General features: G+C 38.2%; 2 protein-coding genes across 3 annotated transcripts in view; one reads left to right on the forward strand and one right to left on the reverse strand.

The window, feature by feature from the left end:
- The window catches only part of LOC105671621 (CIMIP2 protein GA14893-like), a 71,181-nt gene that overhangs the window by 10,136 nt on the left and 43,689 nt on the right, over nucleotides 1-17,356 (reverse strand). The window lies entirely within an intron of this gene.
- On the forward strand, nucleotides 1,433-16,679 carry LOC105671624 (uncharacterized). 2 transcript variants are annotated; one of them, XM_012365922.2, is made up of 3 exons: nucleotides 1,433-2,155; nucleotides 3,481-3,555; nucleotides 9,285-16,679. In XM_012365922.2, exons 1-3 carry the CDS (start codon nucleotides 2,048-2,050, stop codon nucleotides 9,576-9,578), a joined length of 477 nt encoding a protein of 158 aa, XP_012221345.1. In that variant the 5' UTR covers nucleotides 1,433-2,047; the 3' UTR covers nucleotides 9,579-16,679. The 2 variants fall into 2 exon arrangements, with proteins under 2 accessions (XP_012221345.1, XP_012221346.1); XM_012365923.2 differs by lacking the exon at nucleotides 3,481-3,555.

Genomic DNA, 17,356 nt, shown 5'->3' on the forward strand with positions numbered 1-17,356 from the left:
CCATTTTTCACATCGGCGGGGGGTTGTGAAAAGGTCAATAGAGAATGATATTTCTTTTTAGAAGATTCAGTTAAACCTATTCGATTATTACTTTTCTTTTGTCGGCTTGTTTGTCTTGAAAGATTATACTCAAATACGTGTATCGTTCTACTCCCATTTTTAAAGTGAAAAATAATTTGTTATCTGTTTTTAATCCTTTGAGGTGTTTACATCTGTTCGTTATATATATAATATTGAACACGCTTACATGATATTTTTTAACTTTTAAGTTTAAAATACTTTATTTTAATCATGCAAGTTTCTACGTATAATTCTAATTAAAGTTGAAAAACGTGCTGCGCGTTTTGCTGTGACCGCTGACGAGTTAATTTAGAATTCGTGTGCTATTTCAGCCGAATTTTTTTTTCGCGTGTTTATCCGTACATCGATCTTATCGATAATTGTATCACTTTGCGCTGCCGGCTTATAATTAATTCATTTTATCGCGTTCACGCTAAAACGTTACATATCGTAATATAGAATTTTGCGTTATCTCTTACGCAAATTGTAAAAATTGCTTTGGGTTTCAAAAGTGTACAGTTAATTCTTATTCGTAGCATGCCTGTTATGAATGTATTAAATTTGAGCTATTTTTAGATAGCTCGCTCCGAAATATCGCGTACTTCTAATGTTACGTAATGTAGCGTAAATGTTAAACATTCCCTTCTCTCATTTTCTGTTCCTATTCCTTAAATTTTTATTACTTGTTTATCTTTACTCTCCCTGCTTCTACCGCAGTAATTATTAACACTAAAGTTGCACGATAAATTTGGAGTCATTTTCCTAAGTAAAATGTAAATGCGGCCGCGTTTAATGTCGGAAATTAAAAAGATGTATTGCTGAATATATTAGATTTTAATAGTGCAATTAAGAAGCAGAAGTAAAAATCGTGTTCTTTTTTTGATACTTCCATCTATTTATATTTTGTTTATCGTTTGTAGATAATGATCTCATCTAATAACATTGAAATGTAGCGTTTTTAAATACAATATTGAATTGCAAATGTTAAAGCATCAAATGTTAAGAATTAAGAGATAATAAACGATATCCGTGTTTATCAGGAGTTCCGCGCGTCGATTTCGCGATCGTTCAAAAATCCGCCATTGACAGCTGATCCACCGCGATAATCGGAGGTGTCAGCAAACGTGACTTTCTCACGTCCCGAGGGATTCGCCGGATCCCCCGGATATATTTAATGAATCTACCTGCACACACTCTAGTACGCCTACGCGAAACGATAGTGCGCCGCCAAAAATTCAATCCAGCACGTCACGCCGCCGTGTGTATCAACATTGAAAAATCAATGGCAACCCGTGACGTAGGTGTCCCGCCTCAACGGCAGCCAATGGACGCGAGCGCCCGTTCCCTCCACCCGTTTTGCGAGACGACCGCTTATTCCTCACGCAGGCAGACCGGCGTGCTCATTCCGTAGCGGACTGCCGCATCGAACGGACGTGAAATCTGAACGGATTGTCGAAAAAGCGACACGCCGCAGTCAAAAATAAAAAAACAAAAAAAAAGATACACACACTGATACGCACTTGTGAAAAAGCGCGACGTGTATGCAGTTTTCCAGTCGACAGTAGCCCAAATTCGGAGACTCAGCCGCAGCGATCATCGTCGCGGTGACAGCAGATCGAGAGGGAACTCATTGATACATCGACGTTGTCAACGTTACACAGGTCGAGATTCAACAATCGGCGATATCAACCAGCGATTTTGGCAGATTTGCGTGAATCGCTGCCTAACGAGATTCGCGGGAGAGGAAAAAAAAGAATCGTCAATTTCGGACACGCCGAGACAGTGAAGATCGTCTCTCCCTGGCGCGGCGAAGTGTCCCGTGCGCGTAGAACTTTCTAGAGCCAACGAGAGAGGAAAAAAGTGAAGGAGAAGAAGAGGGAACGAGCGGACGAGACGACGTACAGAAGCGGGACAGTGAGTTGCGCGGAGCCGAGACGGGAAGAGGGACAGAGTTAGAGCATACACGCACGCCGGCACCCCAGACGAGATGGCGTTTATGATGCCTGTGGTGAAAAACGAATTTGACATTTACAAGACTAATCGCAGCCGGCGCTCGTCCGAGTGCTCGAATCCGCAGGCCTGTCGCAGCAGGAAGGTGAGCGAAGAAATTTATTATGCCGCAGAACAGTGTTTTTCAACATTTCCCGAGTGACGGAACATCTCTCTTTCTCCGTTGGTATGAAAAATTGATGATAAAACTTGGCGTATCGGTGAAAAATGCGCATGAATATTTATTCTCTAACTTCCCTCTTTTATATGCATATCTATTTGGAATAGAAACAAAGTTGTGAATTAAGATATATTCTCGTTGGAAATGCAAAAGATTTTTACGCCAGACCCACTTTTGCGGAGCATCGATTGAAAAACACTGTTCTAGGATAAGGCAGATTGCTTCCCGCGTAGTAAATGAAAGCACATAGTAATACGTAGTATAACACAAGCGGCAAGTAGTATACATCAGTATAAACAATTACTCAGACCTGTCAGCAATTGTCAAAAATGCAAATTCTTATGTTATTATAATTTCGGAATTAAAAAATGGCTCACAAAAAAAAGATGAGACACAGAAATATTAAAATGACAAGAAAAGAGAGCGAGGGAAAGAGAAATTTGTATATGCTGTGTGCGATTATGTTTTTCGTTAGTCTTGTTCGGAAGAACGGAACAGTTTTAATCTCTTCATCCGTGTTGTACAAACCGTTGTACGACATAGCGGCATGTAAGTTGGCAAAATCTCAGATGTTGACATACATTTATTCGTGCGCAATTATTTCGACGTAAAAGATTCGTCGTAAAATTTTATTTGTTAAGAGTATATAAAGTTTTGTATATTTTCAAGGCAAGTTTGATTTACAAGATAACAGTATATAGTGAATTTGAATAGCGAAACAATAAACGTAAAAATTTGTTGGCTCATATATTAATAGCACCAGTGATGTCACTGCATATTTTTTCTTTATTAAAGATAAATAAAAGAGAAAAAAAATCTATTTAATCCTAGTGTAAAATAATCTCTTGTGTCAAAATTGAGATCCGATTATAACGCGGACACCCGTTATATAAGATCGGATTGCAAGAATCGGTGACTTTTAACAATACTGGCGCCGGTCGGTCTTGATGCGTCATTCGCGCATTATACCGCGTGCATTGCCGCGAAACTATTGAAATGTATGCCAGCATGAAAAATGACGGTTCTTTCTTTATGTCTGAACAAAATCGTTATGTGCATATTCTTCCGCGAGCATATTTTGCGCGTTGCGTTCGAGATTACGGACCGACGAGTCGACAGAATCACGAAAGAATGCGCGCGTGCATCATAGCGCGCGGAGTTCTCACGTTGAAATCGCGGAGTGGTCGAAAACGACGATGAAGACGAAAATTGAGAAAAAGCGTCGCACTGCATGCGCAATTTTTTCGCAGGTCTGGCGAACTAGCAGACACAACCGTCTCGCAAAGTGCGGCACACCTGATCGCCCTCCCGTCTCGATTCTCATGGTAATCGGCCAGCCTAGCTTTGCGCGATTTTACGTTCTAGCTTGCGCAAGGCGTTTATTTTGAAGATGAAATGTTTTATTGCGTTATTGAAGAATTGCGAGGTTGGAATACAAATCGATGCAAGGTAGTCGTTTCAATGAATTCCCCTAATTTGCTATTCTTTTCGAAATAAACGCCTTATTTAACATTCAAAGCTCCAAAAAATATCGTTATCTATTCTCTTGAGTTTTTCAGAAACATTACTTAAGTGTGACGCAATGTATTATTGGTTATCTCATTAACATATATCATTACATCATCATTACATCAATTATTACATATTTTAAAGACGTTAAATGATTACAAGTTAAAAATGACATAATAAGAAGACAATTTAAAAATATATTATCATCCCGTTTGTATGAATGGAGAATTAATGTAGATTTTTTGGAGCTATGGAAGTCAAGCCTTCTGTGATTAAAAATGTAAATTGTGCTGTTTTTTTATGGTCCTAACAATTCTTTCTTTTCTCATAAATATTATTCACGTTACACTGTGTACTTTTAATATAACTGTGTATGTACACGTGTAATGGGAATTTTTTTTCATGATAACGGAAAGATGATCCTTTGCTACTTCGGTACGTCCTTTCAATACAGGTTATACAGGTGTTGCGTAAAAAGTGAGAATTTTTCAACAGCAAAAATGTATTTATACTTAAAAAAACATATTACATATGAGATTTTATTGTTTATTAAAAATTTTTGTTAAATATTAAAAAATATGTATATCCAAATTGAAGTAATAAAGCCATATGCATTATAAAATCTTCTTTTCACGGACATTCTGTATATAAAGTACCTTCTTACAATGTGAGTTCATCTTTAATACTTTGCTACGCTTCTGCGATATATATATATTTTTTTACTACAATTCTTATAATTTTTCTTATGATTTGTTCTGTGTGCGTTGTTTTTAAATATGAAAAATTAACTTTTCCATTTTACCATTGTCAACATGAGAATAATTTGACGTATAAACTAATTTCAAGTACGTAACATATTCCTCCAATTAAAGTTTACTTATATGAAATCATAGTTTTGGACATAATTGAAAATCAAGATTTTTATTTGTTTATCGTTTTCTTTGCAAAAAATATTCGTCTTTGATGTTGAATTAAATTTTTCATCGAATGTACATCAAGAAAAAATTGCTCCAAAATCATAGAAATTTTTACTGAGAGAAAAACCTCGTGACACACGCGATTATAGCTTTCTTTGATGACGCAAAAAATAATTCTTTTTTTTACTTTTGATATTTTACAGCAACATGTTGCTCATTCTTTTCGCGTCAGCGCTCGCCGCTGAAATAACTCGGAAAAAGTCAGATTCCCGCGAAATCGTTGCCGTAAAAGACCACCTCGCCACACTCGAAACCGGTTTCCTACGGACGTCGCTAAACGCCCGGGGAAACTGTATTTACTGCCGCTGAATAAGCATAGTCAATGACGGGTGACGATCGGCACCACGTGTCGCTAAATATATACGCCGGTCACGAGTTTATTTCTATCACGACGAAGACAGTTATGCGCATAATGCCGAATTGCAGGTGGTATACGGCACTTATCGCTGTCGTTATCGCGAGATATGTATTGCTTATGACATCGCGTTCGTCGATTTTTACGTTTATTTTTAACACGTAACTCAAATAACTTCACGATAACAATAATATTACTGGCTAATAAAATATATTAATGAAAGCAGTACGGAACATATTAATGCATTAATGCAATTTTTATACGAGTGTTGAGCGTAAAAAGTAATTTACCTTTACATCGTATTTTTACGATAAAACGATTCTTAAACAAATGTCACTCATTGCTACCTTTGGTTGAATATTTCGCATATTTAACGAATATTTATTCCGAGATAAATTTTTTAAGAGAAAACGAATAAATGTACTAATGAGATTCGCATATTGTAACATTACTGTATGTGATGACACACGTACACATATATGAATATTTCACATATCTTTTTGATTTAAGCACTTGATAATTATTCTCAGAATATTACTTTGATAATAATACATAATTAACTGTGTTTCCGTTGCATTTTAATCAAGTCAAATTATATAATTTAATTGTTATATATTGTGTGGTATTTTAGATAATACAAAATTTTAATTACAATTTATATAATTGTAATAAAAACGAAATAAAATAGAACTTTAAATAGAGAAAAGAGTAATCAGCGCGCTATTTCATTCTTTATCATCAACGGTTTTTCCAGACGTTATCAAAAATACTCTGACTCATAGTCAAGTTGCAAGAATAATTTTATGATGTTTAATTATAAATAATTTTTCTAGACAGCTTTAAACTGATTCTTTGCTAGCGATAAAAACTTGATTCGAGATAGAAATATTCAAAGTTGCTAGTTAAAAAGTTGCGATACTAGTTTCTAAGTCCATACGAAACATAAATAGACTTCATTAAATCATTTTGAAACGTAAATGTCGCGGTAAATCGAGGACACTCCGTATATTTTGTATCTGTGACGCGACATTGCGCAAGTTTGATCCTCGCTTTTGCAATGTATCGTGCGGTGAACCCTTGTACGGACTCTCACCGAAAGTCTCTTTATCCGTTCAATTCATTCATTCGATGATCGCATAATGCAATCGCATTATGCGATCGCATAATGCAGTATTTCAGATATCGATGGATTTAGATATTATAATCTCGCTGACAGTTAAATCTGTTGGTGAGTCCGTTATCAGTGCTGATGCAATAAACAGCTTGGATTTCCGACAGTTATTAATTTTTTTATGTAATTCTATGAATTACCTGCGACTTTAAATTATACCAATAATGTTACAATATGTTTCGATGTTTCCGTTTCGTGCTGGTTGGCAATCATCGGTTACGCTCCGAGCGTTTTCGCGATGCTTCTTAAAAACTGTTACACCTAAAGCGATGTATAACCGGGCGATGGGCAAGATAATAGAATACGAAAGCCAGAAGGCGATTCGCAGATAGTTGGCTGGGAACGACGCAGAAAAGGTGATTGGTAAAAAACGACGATGCGATCTCGTTGAAGCATTCTTCGCGGCGACGGCTTTCAACTTAATATTTGATTCTTTTCCCATCTTCTTTATTAAAAAATCCGTTCTTTTGATGATCAAATGATTATTATGTAAGACAGAATTTTTTGATGATATTTTAATGAAACGTTAATAAGTAATAAAATAATTGTTAGCGTCAATTTTTATCTCGTATAACATACTTCTTTGTTATTAATGTCTAAAAATAATTGTAAATTTATATTATATTTAAAATATCACCCGTTAAATAATTATTATAATTATTATTATAAAATCAATATGCATTAAATTAATAGAATAATTATCAAACATAAAATATAAAAATTATATTTACGGCATTATTATATACGACGCACAATTAATTTCCGGAACAATAGTGCGTTGTCATACGCCGTGCTATTGTAAGAAAAAGTCGGATGGAATATTTTTAACTCTATCAACTCTTGTCCTTCCATGTCGATATTTAGAACCAATACAAACACAGGAGCACGTGACACTGAAAACTGCAAGTACGCAATAACGATGCAAGTACGATGATCGTTACTGCCAGAACATTAACGCAATCTCACGAGAAATCATTGCCAATTATATAACGTCAAAACTATACATCATATACTGCGCATTTTTTATACCGGTAGGATTATATCGGCGCTTAATTACAACCGCATTGTATTTTTAAAGTCTCGTGGACCGTCGTAACTCAATAAAAAAAAAGGACTCGTAAATTTTTTATGACGCTGCATTTGCACGATACATAAATTTTGATGAAAATATTTCGAGTTTGCAAGCAAATCCGCATAAATCTCATTTAAATTATCATCAGAAATCGGTAATAACTGATAACCAATAATACCTCATCGCATAAATAATTAAAATATAATGACGAGATTAACTAGTGCGCTCAATCTCCGAAGGATTAAGTTAATGTGATGTTTCATTTGGATTCTATTGGGCGTTATTTAATTACTGCAAATTATTATTATGTTTGGCTTGATTTCTTTGATTTGTCAGAAAAGCATATCAAAATATTCAATATTTTTTTTTACGCTCTTTAGGTTGTACATATATTAGCTATCAATAATAATAAAAACGAAATTAGAGACTACATACGACTGACGTGAAACTCGTATCAATGAACTTTGAGCAAACACTCTTCAGCAAACAGTTTGTTCAAGCACCTGTCTTGAACTTGTCCTCCGCAACGCGATGGCATGACCAATAATCGATCGTACGGACCACGTTCTTATTTTCAATGCTTCTATTATTATCTCCGCGTAACGTCTCTTCGAGTACAGGCTGTTTATAAATTCAATACGTTTCCACGAGAACCACGGTGGGATCAAATGAGGAATATTTGAGAACGACAAACTTCGCTTATGTATATTTCAGTCTACGAGTCGCGTTTCGCTTGTGACATGAGGCTTACGTAATATGGTGAAAATCGATGTACCAATACTCTAACGTTGGAACCACAACCGGAGGCCAATTTTAGTCACTAGAGATAGTAAACATTAGTATTTGGATAAAACAGATCTGTCAAGAATTTTAGATAATTTATGCAATAAGTTTAGTAAATAATCTTTACCGTATTAAAGTTTTTTTATTTTCTCTAACGTTGGAATTAAAGAAACAAGCAAAGATAATTTCGTTCCTTTAAAACAGTGTGACTAAAAAATTAAACCTTTTTTTTATAAAGTAAATAAAAAATTGTAGTTTAATCAAAATTTTATAAAATAGATTGTAAATCTGACAAGATATAAATTAATTATAGCGGTGAGAAGGTACGAATTAATTGCCGATGGCGGTGAATCTGAGATACTGAGAACCGCTGTGCGATCGTCGGTGTGTCGTCGTAACATGATCTTGCCTACCGTCACTGTGTTAAAGAAGGGAAGTGGTATTTACACACGAAAACATATCTCTGGCCTAATCGACCACTTACCGGCCTTCTGCTGCTATGACAATATCTACCTACCAGCACGTGGTCGTAGTTTCGATTATTCGACTGTGAAAAAGTGTGCGTCTGCATGCGACACGTCTATGATAAATGATGCTTTTTGTGTAGAAGTTTTATAGCACTTTAAAAGCAGTGAATAATTCAACCAATATGCGTTGAGCGTTTACAAACGCGCGAATGCAAATTTGCTAATCGATTAATCAGATGATATTGAACTTGCCGGAAGAGACGCGTTTTAAAAACATGAGAAGCTCATGCTTTCTCATTAATTGTATCTCCTTTATAATGCCGCTGTCGAGTCACGGAATACTCTTGACTATTTTTGATCTGCATATTTGCAGAATACTATTTCAAGTAATTACGGATCAATTGTTAAAGTATTATTTTTCGATACTTCCTCATGCGCTTTTTTTTTAGTCAGTTTTAGTTTTATCGCATATCGTTGTAAAATTCGATCATCTTTTAACACATATAAAGTAAACTTTTGTAGTTTGTTGATTAAACAATTGATACGCATAATAGAATCTTATATGTAGCTACGTATTATTCGCAATGATAAACGTGTAAAGAAGTAAAATTAGAATACATTCTTTACAATCGCTGAATGAAAGTTCCACTTGTGAAAAAATTTGTCGGGGAGTTTTTTCTCCATCATTTAACCCGATAGGTGTCTTTTTTTTGTTCACAGGTATCCGAGTGCTCCAAGTCGGAGGGCCCGTCGCTGTCGACTTCACCCGGTTCCGACTTCCTGACCTCGCCGGCGCACCGGTCTGTACCGCTTAGCTCGCGGCATTTCTCGCGGACGTCATCGCGCGCGTCGCAAAGCTCTCTGCAGAGCCCGAGCAAGAGTACGGGCACGTCGCCGCCGAAGACCGGCAGTTCGAGTTCCCTCAACAAGTTCCACAACCGGCTGGTCGACAAGCTGAAGCGCTCGCTGAAGAAGGCGGACGACTGCGCAGAGGATCAGCGTAATCTATCGTGAAACAGCCAAGGGGTTTTGGGCCGGCCGCCCGTGTCCGGCTCGAAACCGATCGAGATCCGACGCACCTCGGCACCCGCTACCACATCCGAGTCGAGCAGTAACGTGGCGGCACGCTCGTGTCCGGATCCGTCTTCAGCTTGGTAGAGGGCAAGGTAGAGAGAAAGGAAGAAAGAGAGAGGAAGCAACAGCAATGAAGAATATGTATGCGGGACTGAAACATCAAGAGAAAGGAAGAATGCGCGTGCATATGACGGAATCGGCGGGAGCAAGAAGAGGGGGGAGGGTGGAAAGAAAATCGGACGTCGCGCGTTCACCTCGAGAAGGATGTTCGAAAGCGAACGCGTTCGAGTTTATAAGTCTAAGAGGACGAGAGGATGGGCGGTTATAACGATCCTCGAACCGTCGGCTCGATGTCGACGGTCGGTCACGTCAAGGATCCTCTCACGAATCGAGATACACCTCAATGGAGGAGTTGCCGACTTAGCCGGCGCTCATGGAAGGATGAACGCGGCGCTCTTGAGATGTTCCTTTCGAGACGGATTACGTTTTTAAAAATGACATCCGATTCTCCGACGATCGCATCGAAAGTCTACGCGCATTCTGCGGGAACGAAGAGGCGGAAACTCCCACATATCCAAAATTAAATCGCAGTAATTAAATATTAAACAGAAGATCTGACTCCAACGTGAGCACCGCCGGAAGCTTTCGACGGTTTAAAGAAGTAAAGCTCGATCGAACGTTGTGCAAACATCTTAGCGTTCGAAAAATACGTTGGACTTTTGTGGAAAATCGCCAAATAACAATTGGAAGGATAATTTTGAACAATTGAAATATTGACGAAGCGATAGCAACACGCGAAGATATCGCCAGGAGTTCGCCGTCGGGTTCTCCTTTCCACCGAGAAGTCATCGCGAGAGTCGCGAAAATCGCAGCGGACGGATCTGGATTGTGTCCAATCAGTAGGTTGCAACCGCCACCCACTACGTTTTCTCCGATTTACCATCATCTAAGAGATTAAAAAAAAAAAATGATCAGTCTCGCGGCTTCCTCGTCATCCGGATTAATCTCCGCGCTCGCGCGAAGTTCTCGCGGATAAATCTGAGAATCTGTTTAGGATGGCGAGAGAAAGAAGCGGAAGAGAAGGAGGAAGGAAGCAGGGGGAAGAGAGCAGGTCGCGACGGAGCCTCCGAGAGTCCACCATCAGGGGGTCAAAGGCCAAGCGTTGGACGAAGCAGTGGCCAGGAAGCGAGGTATATAACAAACATGGTTATTGCACGTCGCGAGCGTTTTTCCGCGCGTTGAAGGTCGCAGATTTCCGCGGTCAGTCGACTACGGAACAGTCACTCGCGATAACTATTCTAGTAACTATTATTCTTCTTGTCAGACCTAAACGCTAACAATGAGTTCCTTCATCGCGCGCGTGATCGCGCTCTATATGTTATTCTTTTCCTAACGTAGGACGGTCGAGACCGAAGAGAGAGAAAGAGAGAGAGAGAGAGAAAGAGAGAGAGAGAGAGAGACATTCAGAGAGCGGGCGCGAGAGTACTTTCGATTTCCACCGCGGCGGTAAATCGTCACGCGTCACCATATCTGCCCAAAAAAAAAAAAAAAATAAAATGTAGATAAAAGATATCCAAAAGACGTTCTAAAAGCCGTTCTGATATTCTAAACATTCTGTAGAGATGCTATAATCTTTTAGACATTGAACATTTGTCAAACATTTTTTGATGCGTTTTTTTTTTTTTCGTTGTTCAATCGCGGTCTCACGTTATCCGCGAAAAACCTCCAACGATAATATCCATTTCACTTTCTCACCTAGACTGAAAAGCGTCCTCTAATCAGTACGTCACACAAAACCGTCTAAAGATAGGGACTCGTATTCTCACCGCGCCGTTCAGCGCTTGGAGTGTCGACTTTGTCCGAGTATTTATTTGCTTAACGCGAGGAATGCGTTCAACGTGAAACGAGGACGGTGCTAAATGCGCGCTGAGAATACGGGCCAAAAGCGTAAAGAGAGAGTAGCTTAGTGTAAGAAGCGTCGCGCGAATATCGTTGTTTTTATCATAGCACCAAAACGGAGAACAATAACGACGCTCGCTCGTTCATTGTGTCGTTCGAGTCAGCATCGAGTTTGCGTGCCGGATGCAAGCAGTTTCCCGTCTTCGCGGGACCGGCGTCTTCGCATGGGAAGAGGAAACTGCGCGAAGTGGTTTAGGGGCGCGAATGAACGTGCGTATACGTCGAGTCAGACCGCGAGCGAATGAAGCCTAAGAGAGAAGCGACTTATTCTCACGACTGTATACCGCGCTATTCGACGTCGCAAAGAGTTAGTTGTACTCGCGTATTCGCCTTCTGCGAATTAGTTTTTCGTATCTCCCTTCTATATCGCGTTAATCTCCGCTGGAAATCACGGCGAGACAATACGAACGTCGCCTTTCGCATACAACCGACGCGTCGATTAACATGCATTAACGTCCGAATAGAAGGCCTTTGTTCAAAAAATAGAACTCTAGATAACGCAAAACTCATTGCGTGAAAATATCGTTGACTTTAAAAGAGTTTCTTTGAAAACAAATCAAGATAAATCGGGTTATTTCAAAATAAATGTTCTCGCAATGTTTTTATAAAGACATTAATTTGGCACAATGTTTTTTCAAGGCAGTGAGAAATGTATCGAACAGTTTGCAATTGTCGACGCGTATCTTACTGACGACATTGCTATTTCGTCCACGTTGAAGCGTTGCGATAGTGGTGCTAATATACGTGACGGGGGAGTATGATAAATGCATCCGGTACCATTAACGCACTCTGCGGTGTACGCGTTGTTGTACGCAAAAGGCACGATTCGCTGAGACGTTATCGTTTCCGGAGATTTCCACTTTTGTCAGATCGGGGCACTCGCGTGTGCTGGCCGAAGATATTTTCTTAAACGAACTGTCACTCATCATACACACATACATACCCATCTACACATGTACACATGCCATCGAAGCTGTAAAACAACGTTTTTCCCGAGGTGCATCCTCGCGAATTTCGAGTTATTTCGTATATTTGTTATTTCGCGTCGTCGCTACGGAGCGCTTGTTAATTTTTTCATGTAATATATAATATATATAGTGTATTATTTTGTTGTAAGACGAGTCGATCGGAGGGAAGGAGGTGCGGAAGGGAACGTGTGTCCTTGGTCGCACGTGCAAAGGACGTCGAGTGTTACAAGGAAGGAGCACCGCTTCCGTCATGAGAGATTTCTCTTGAGAGAGATACTTCTTTTTATCTGAGACGTATCAATTTGAAAAGTTATGACCTTAATAAATGAGAAAAATGTATCATTCGTATTGGTTAATTGATTAAATAAATGAAACTTTTTAATTAATTTTGGCTGACTCGATTTTTAATTTTTCTAATTAAATATTTCTTTCAAAATCTTAGAACTTGCTATGAAAAGAAGAATGTTTATTTCGGTTAACATTAAATTGTTAAATTTCTAAATTAAAAATATCACTGAGCAAAGTTAAAAAAATGCAATATAAATTTTTAAAAAATAAAAAATGGCAAATAACATCTTTTCAACACGAAAATTGTAAATTTAATTTTATATATATTACATGACAAGTTAATTTGATAGTCCAAGTCCGATTCCAATTTAGACAGCAATTTTTCTCAGAGCCATTCGTTCTCATAAGATTGCAACACCTTGACGTCCTTCGCATCCGTCTACAGTTGTCCTGGTTTTCCGCGCGGAGGATGTAGTGGTTTGCGCGCTTTCTTTCTATCGGTTGCGTATCGGGGATTACGAACTGGGAGCAATTAAGCGATACCGCGTGTAACTCTGTGATACCGTAAGCTATAAGGTAGAATTACTCTGCAACGATTAAGTCGGATTAGAGAAGAGAATGGCGTTTATGCGTGAGGAGATATACGTAGTTAGGACGAGACACGAACGCTTTGATTATCCATCGATTGCAGACTCGCATTCTTCGAAAACCGAAATGACAATGATTTTGATTCTTGGTTGGCACGAAATAACACGAGAGTGCTCCAGTAAGAGTCCAGTGATTTTTTTTTCTCCGGAAAGAAAAATGAGCGTTTGCTTTCGAACCTTGTCGAGAAGGACGAATTCCGGTGCACGAGCATTTGAAGTCGTTTACGTCCGTCTTAACGTGTACATAAAATATTAAGAGGCTGAAAATCCGAAAGCGTCTGTCGATTATCATCTGGCTGAGACCTCGAGAGAAAATCGTACAACAAGCTATATATAAATTTTTTTGTCAAAAGTGCAAACAGGTTTCGCGAGTATAATTATTCGGCGTGGAAGCCAGTTTAATTCGACTTAATAACTGCTGAAAGATGTAAAATCTTTTCTCTCGAATTCATTAAACTGCAAGAACGTCGATTAGCATATGTCGATTCGCGCTTTCGGACTCACATCGGATTTAAGAGAAAGCTTAGTCGGTAGACACGCGGAAAATTTTGAAAATTTGCATAGCTCAACCTGCATTTCTTCGGGTGCAGATGGCAGAGGGACGAGAATACGGAAAAGGGAAAGAGAGGGAGAAAGAAAGAGAGAAAAATTGGAAGAGAGAAAGACAGAGAACTGTTTGCGAACATCAGTTAATAAAGAAATCATTTTGTGAAGGTGCGTACCGAATAATTTCCAAAAGTTGCCGCTTTATGTAAGACTGCTTTAGTGAAAAAAAAAACAGAGTTACAAAAAGTATGAATATCAATATAGAGTGATACGCCGTGGTGCTTGGCGGAACACTGGAATGCGCGATGTTCGACGGGATCGCGTTCAACTTAACTCGCACTATTTCGAATTGTTACATGTGTATATAAAATAATTATATAATTTCATTTCGCGAACACAAAAATTTTAACAATAAATTTTCGTCACAACTTCCAATTTATTCATTAATACTGTTCACATTTGCTGATGTGAACTTGATTATCTTTCATATTTGCAAGCGGTGCTTTTATTAAATCGTCCACTTAATTTCGTCCGACGAAATTTATTTTAAATTATCTTCATAGTGCGAGCTGGGCATCGCGATTCAACCTTGCGCGTTCCACGGTTTCGCCGGTTCATTTATACTGATTAGAAAAATGGTGTTATTAGAGTTTAGAGATTGACGAGATAATATACGATCTATTTATTACGGCGGCCTCGGACCGCGGAGTAAACGTGGATTGGGACTTTTCTTCGCTTCTTCTTTATAAAAAATGCGGATAAGATTGTCGGATTATCATAAAATATCTATATTATCTAATCTTCTCAACCTTGCTCTAAAGATACAACTATTAAAAGTACTCCCGATTGTATAGAAGGCCGCGGTCTCTCGATCCACTTTCATTCTACGGTCGCAATGCGATTGCAAAGCTCTATACACGTGCAGATATATATGTATACATATATAGTAAATAATATATATGTATGCGTAGGACATGCGTAATATGTATATATTATTTATTTCGCGACGACTTGACTATTTTTTGTATTACTACTACTGTTTTATGGTTATTTGTTATAATACCTCACTCGGGACATTTTGAGCGGATTTTTAGCGGGTGTTTGAGGAGAAACGTCAAGACTTTTGCGAATTCACAGAGCGGAGAACGTTTTTCCGTGCTAAATTTTTTCCTCTTTGCGGCGACGTGTACATGCGCGCGCCGGAACATCCATACGTGAAAATTATATTCCTCGTAATTCGCGATATGGATACCAGGAAAAAGATTATGGATTTAACTTTTCGTTCTTCGACGCGGCAGTAAAATTTAATCACGAGAGAGATTCACAGGCGCGTACATTTATTTCTGAAATATTTTATTAAAGGAGAGGATTTTAATTAGAAAAAAAAAATTGCAAAAGTAGTACTTGCCATTAACCTTGACGACGCCCAACGTCGTCGCCGATTGCTCAAGTACTTTTCTCCTCATTCACGACGATTGAATATCACTGCCAAAACTGCCCACGATTATAATAAAACAAAAAAATAAGTAGCGCAGCGGCGGGGTCCGGTCGGGGCTCCGCGTTTCACGTGGCGGCGCGGATCGCGCCGTCTCATCTATTCTACCCCTCCACTCATACACTGTCTCTCGAGTTTCGCATTAATATATTTATTTTTCGACGGATAGCGACTTTCGTTGTTGAGAAAACTGATGCCGTTCGCTTTTTTTTTTCTCGCGGGACTATTTAGCGCCGACGATGACGATGCCGATTCGCCGACTGATTAACAATGAGTCCTCGGAATGTCTGCGTTTTCTCCGAGTTTTACTGCGACGTGCATACTGCAATGAACGAGACTGTAAAGTAGGATAAACAGTACAAAAAGGGCTCTGCAAACGGGCTGACATTTATAAAGTCACGGCTATGGCATTTTTTTCTTGAAGAAAATAAAAATGTCAGACGCTGCTCGCAATAAAGCTTTAGCGAATGCTTATAAAATACAAAATTACAACGATGGGCGTTGCAGCGTTCGACTTGTATATTTGTATACGCGCGCTTGTGCGTAAATCAATCATAATTTTGGCTTCTTTATTACTTATTGATTTAAACTTTATTATCGGCTTTATTATGAATAAAGTTGCAATAAGGTTTTCTGTAAAACACTTGTGTCAATAGCTGATGCCCATTATTACGTTGTTTATCTTACACGCGCGTATGCACTTTTAATTCGATGACTCACAACACAGGAAGCGTGTTGGCATAAAATCGAGATTCAGGAGAAGACTTGCTTTCGCGAGGATGTAGGCGAGTTGATGCATCGCGTCGTCGAGATCGCTAATTCAAGAATTTTGTAATCGAAGAGAGATATGAGCGAAAGCGAACCGGTGGACGCACATTCCATGCGTAACGATTCTACATACGTGTATAAAGTAATCATCTGTTAGAGTTTGGTAGAGAGTTCATACATTCATACACATACACACACACACACACACACATACATATACACATACATACGAACATGTGAGATATTACACACTAAAAGATTACAAAATGAATAATATATCTAAAGTTTTCGAAGCTTACAATAGACCTCGGTTTATCATTATTATGTATCGTGATTTTTATGTCATGTTCAATAAATGAGTTTTAAATTATTCACACAGTTTTATTGATCCCTGCTCACATTCCTCAATCCTTCGTATTTAATTATAAAATAAATTATAGAATTAAATAATTGTAAGATACTTCAGCACATACACAGGTTTGGCAGCATGTTAAAAATTAACAAATATAAAAGAGACATTTCGAAATCTACTGGCTCAAGTAAAACTAGAATATTATTTGCAATAAATATCAAATTTTTCTATTAAAATTTTGTATCTTGTGATAATTATAAAATATGCAAAAAAAAGGTTAACACAACCGTTTATCATGTTAATGTAATTTTGCTCAATCTCATTTTTTGATAATAGAAAAATCTCAGACGATTTAATTCACGTATGACATTACGTGTGAACTGTAATGACTTGCGTTGGATGACTTGTCTTGTTTTTTAATATCGATAAATGTGAAACATGACTTGCTTCAAATACGTAACGCGATAATGAAGCAATAGTGAAAGAGTAATCCCTCGATATCGAATGATTCATTCGCGAAGCATCTGAATGAAATGAATCATATCATTAAAACAAAACTTTTCTCATTATCCGGAAATAATGATAGCGCTCAGGTCGGATGCAATATCTTAAGATTATCTATCTTACGATAATGAATAAAATAATCGGCAAAATTGATTTTTGTAAAATACATTTTTCTCTCGTTTCGTTGCGCA

The sequence above is a fragment of the Linepithema humile genome, chromosome 2 (genome assembly GCF_040581485.1).
Source record: "Linepithema humile isolate Giens D197 chromosome 2, Lhum_UNIL_v1.0, whole genome shotgun sequence".
Classification (NCBI taxonomy): Eukaryota; Metazoa; Arthropoda; class Insecta; order Hymenoptera; family Formicidae; genus Linepithema; species Linepithema humile.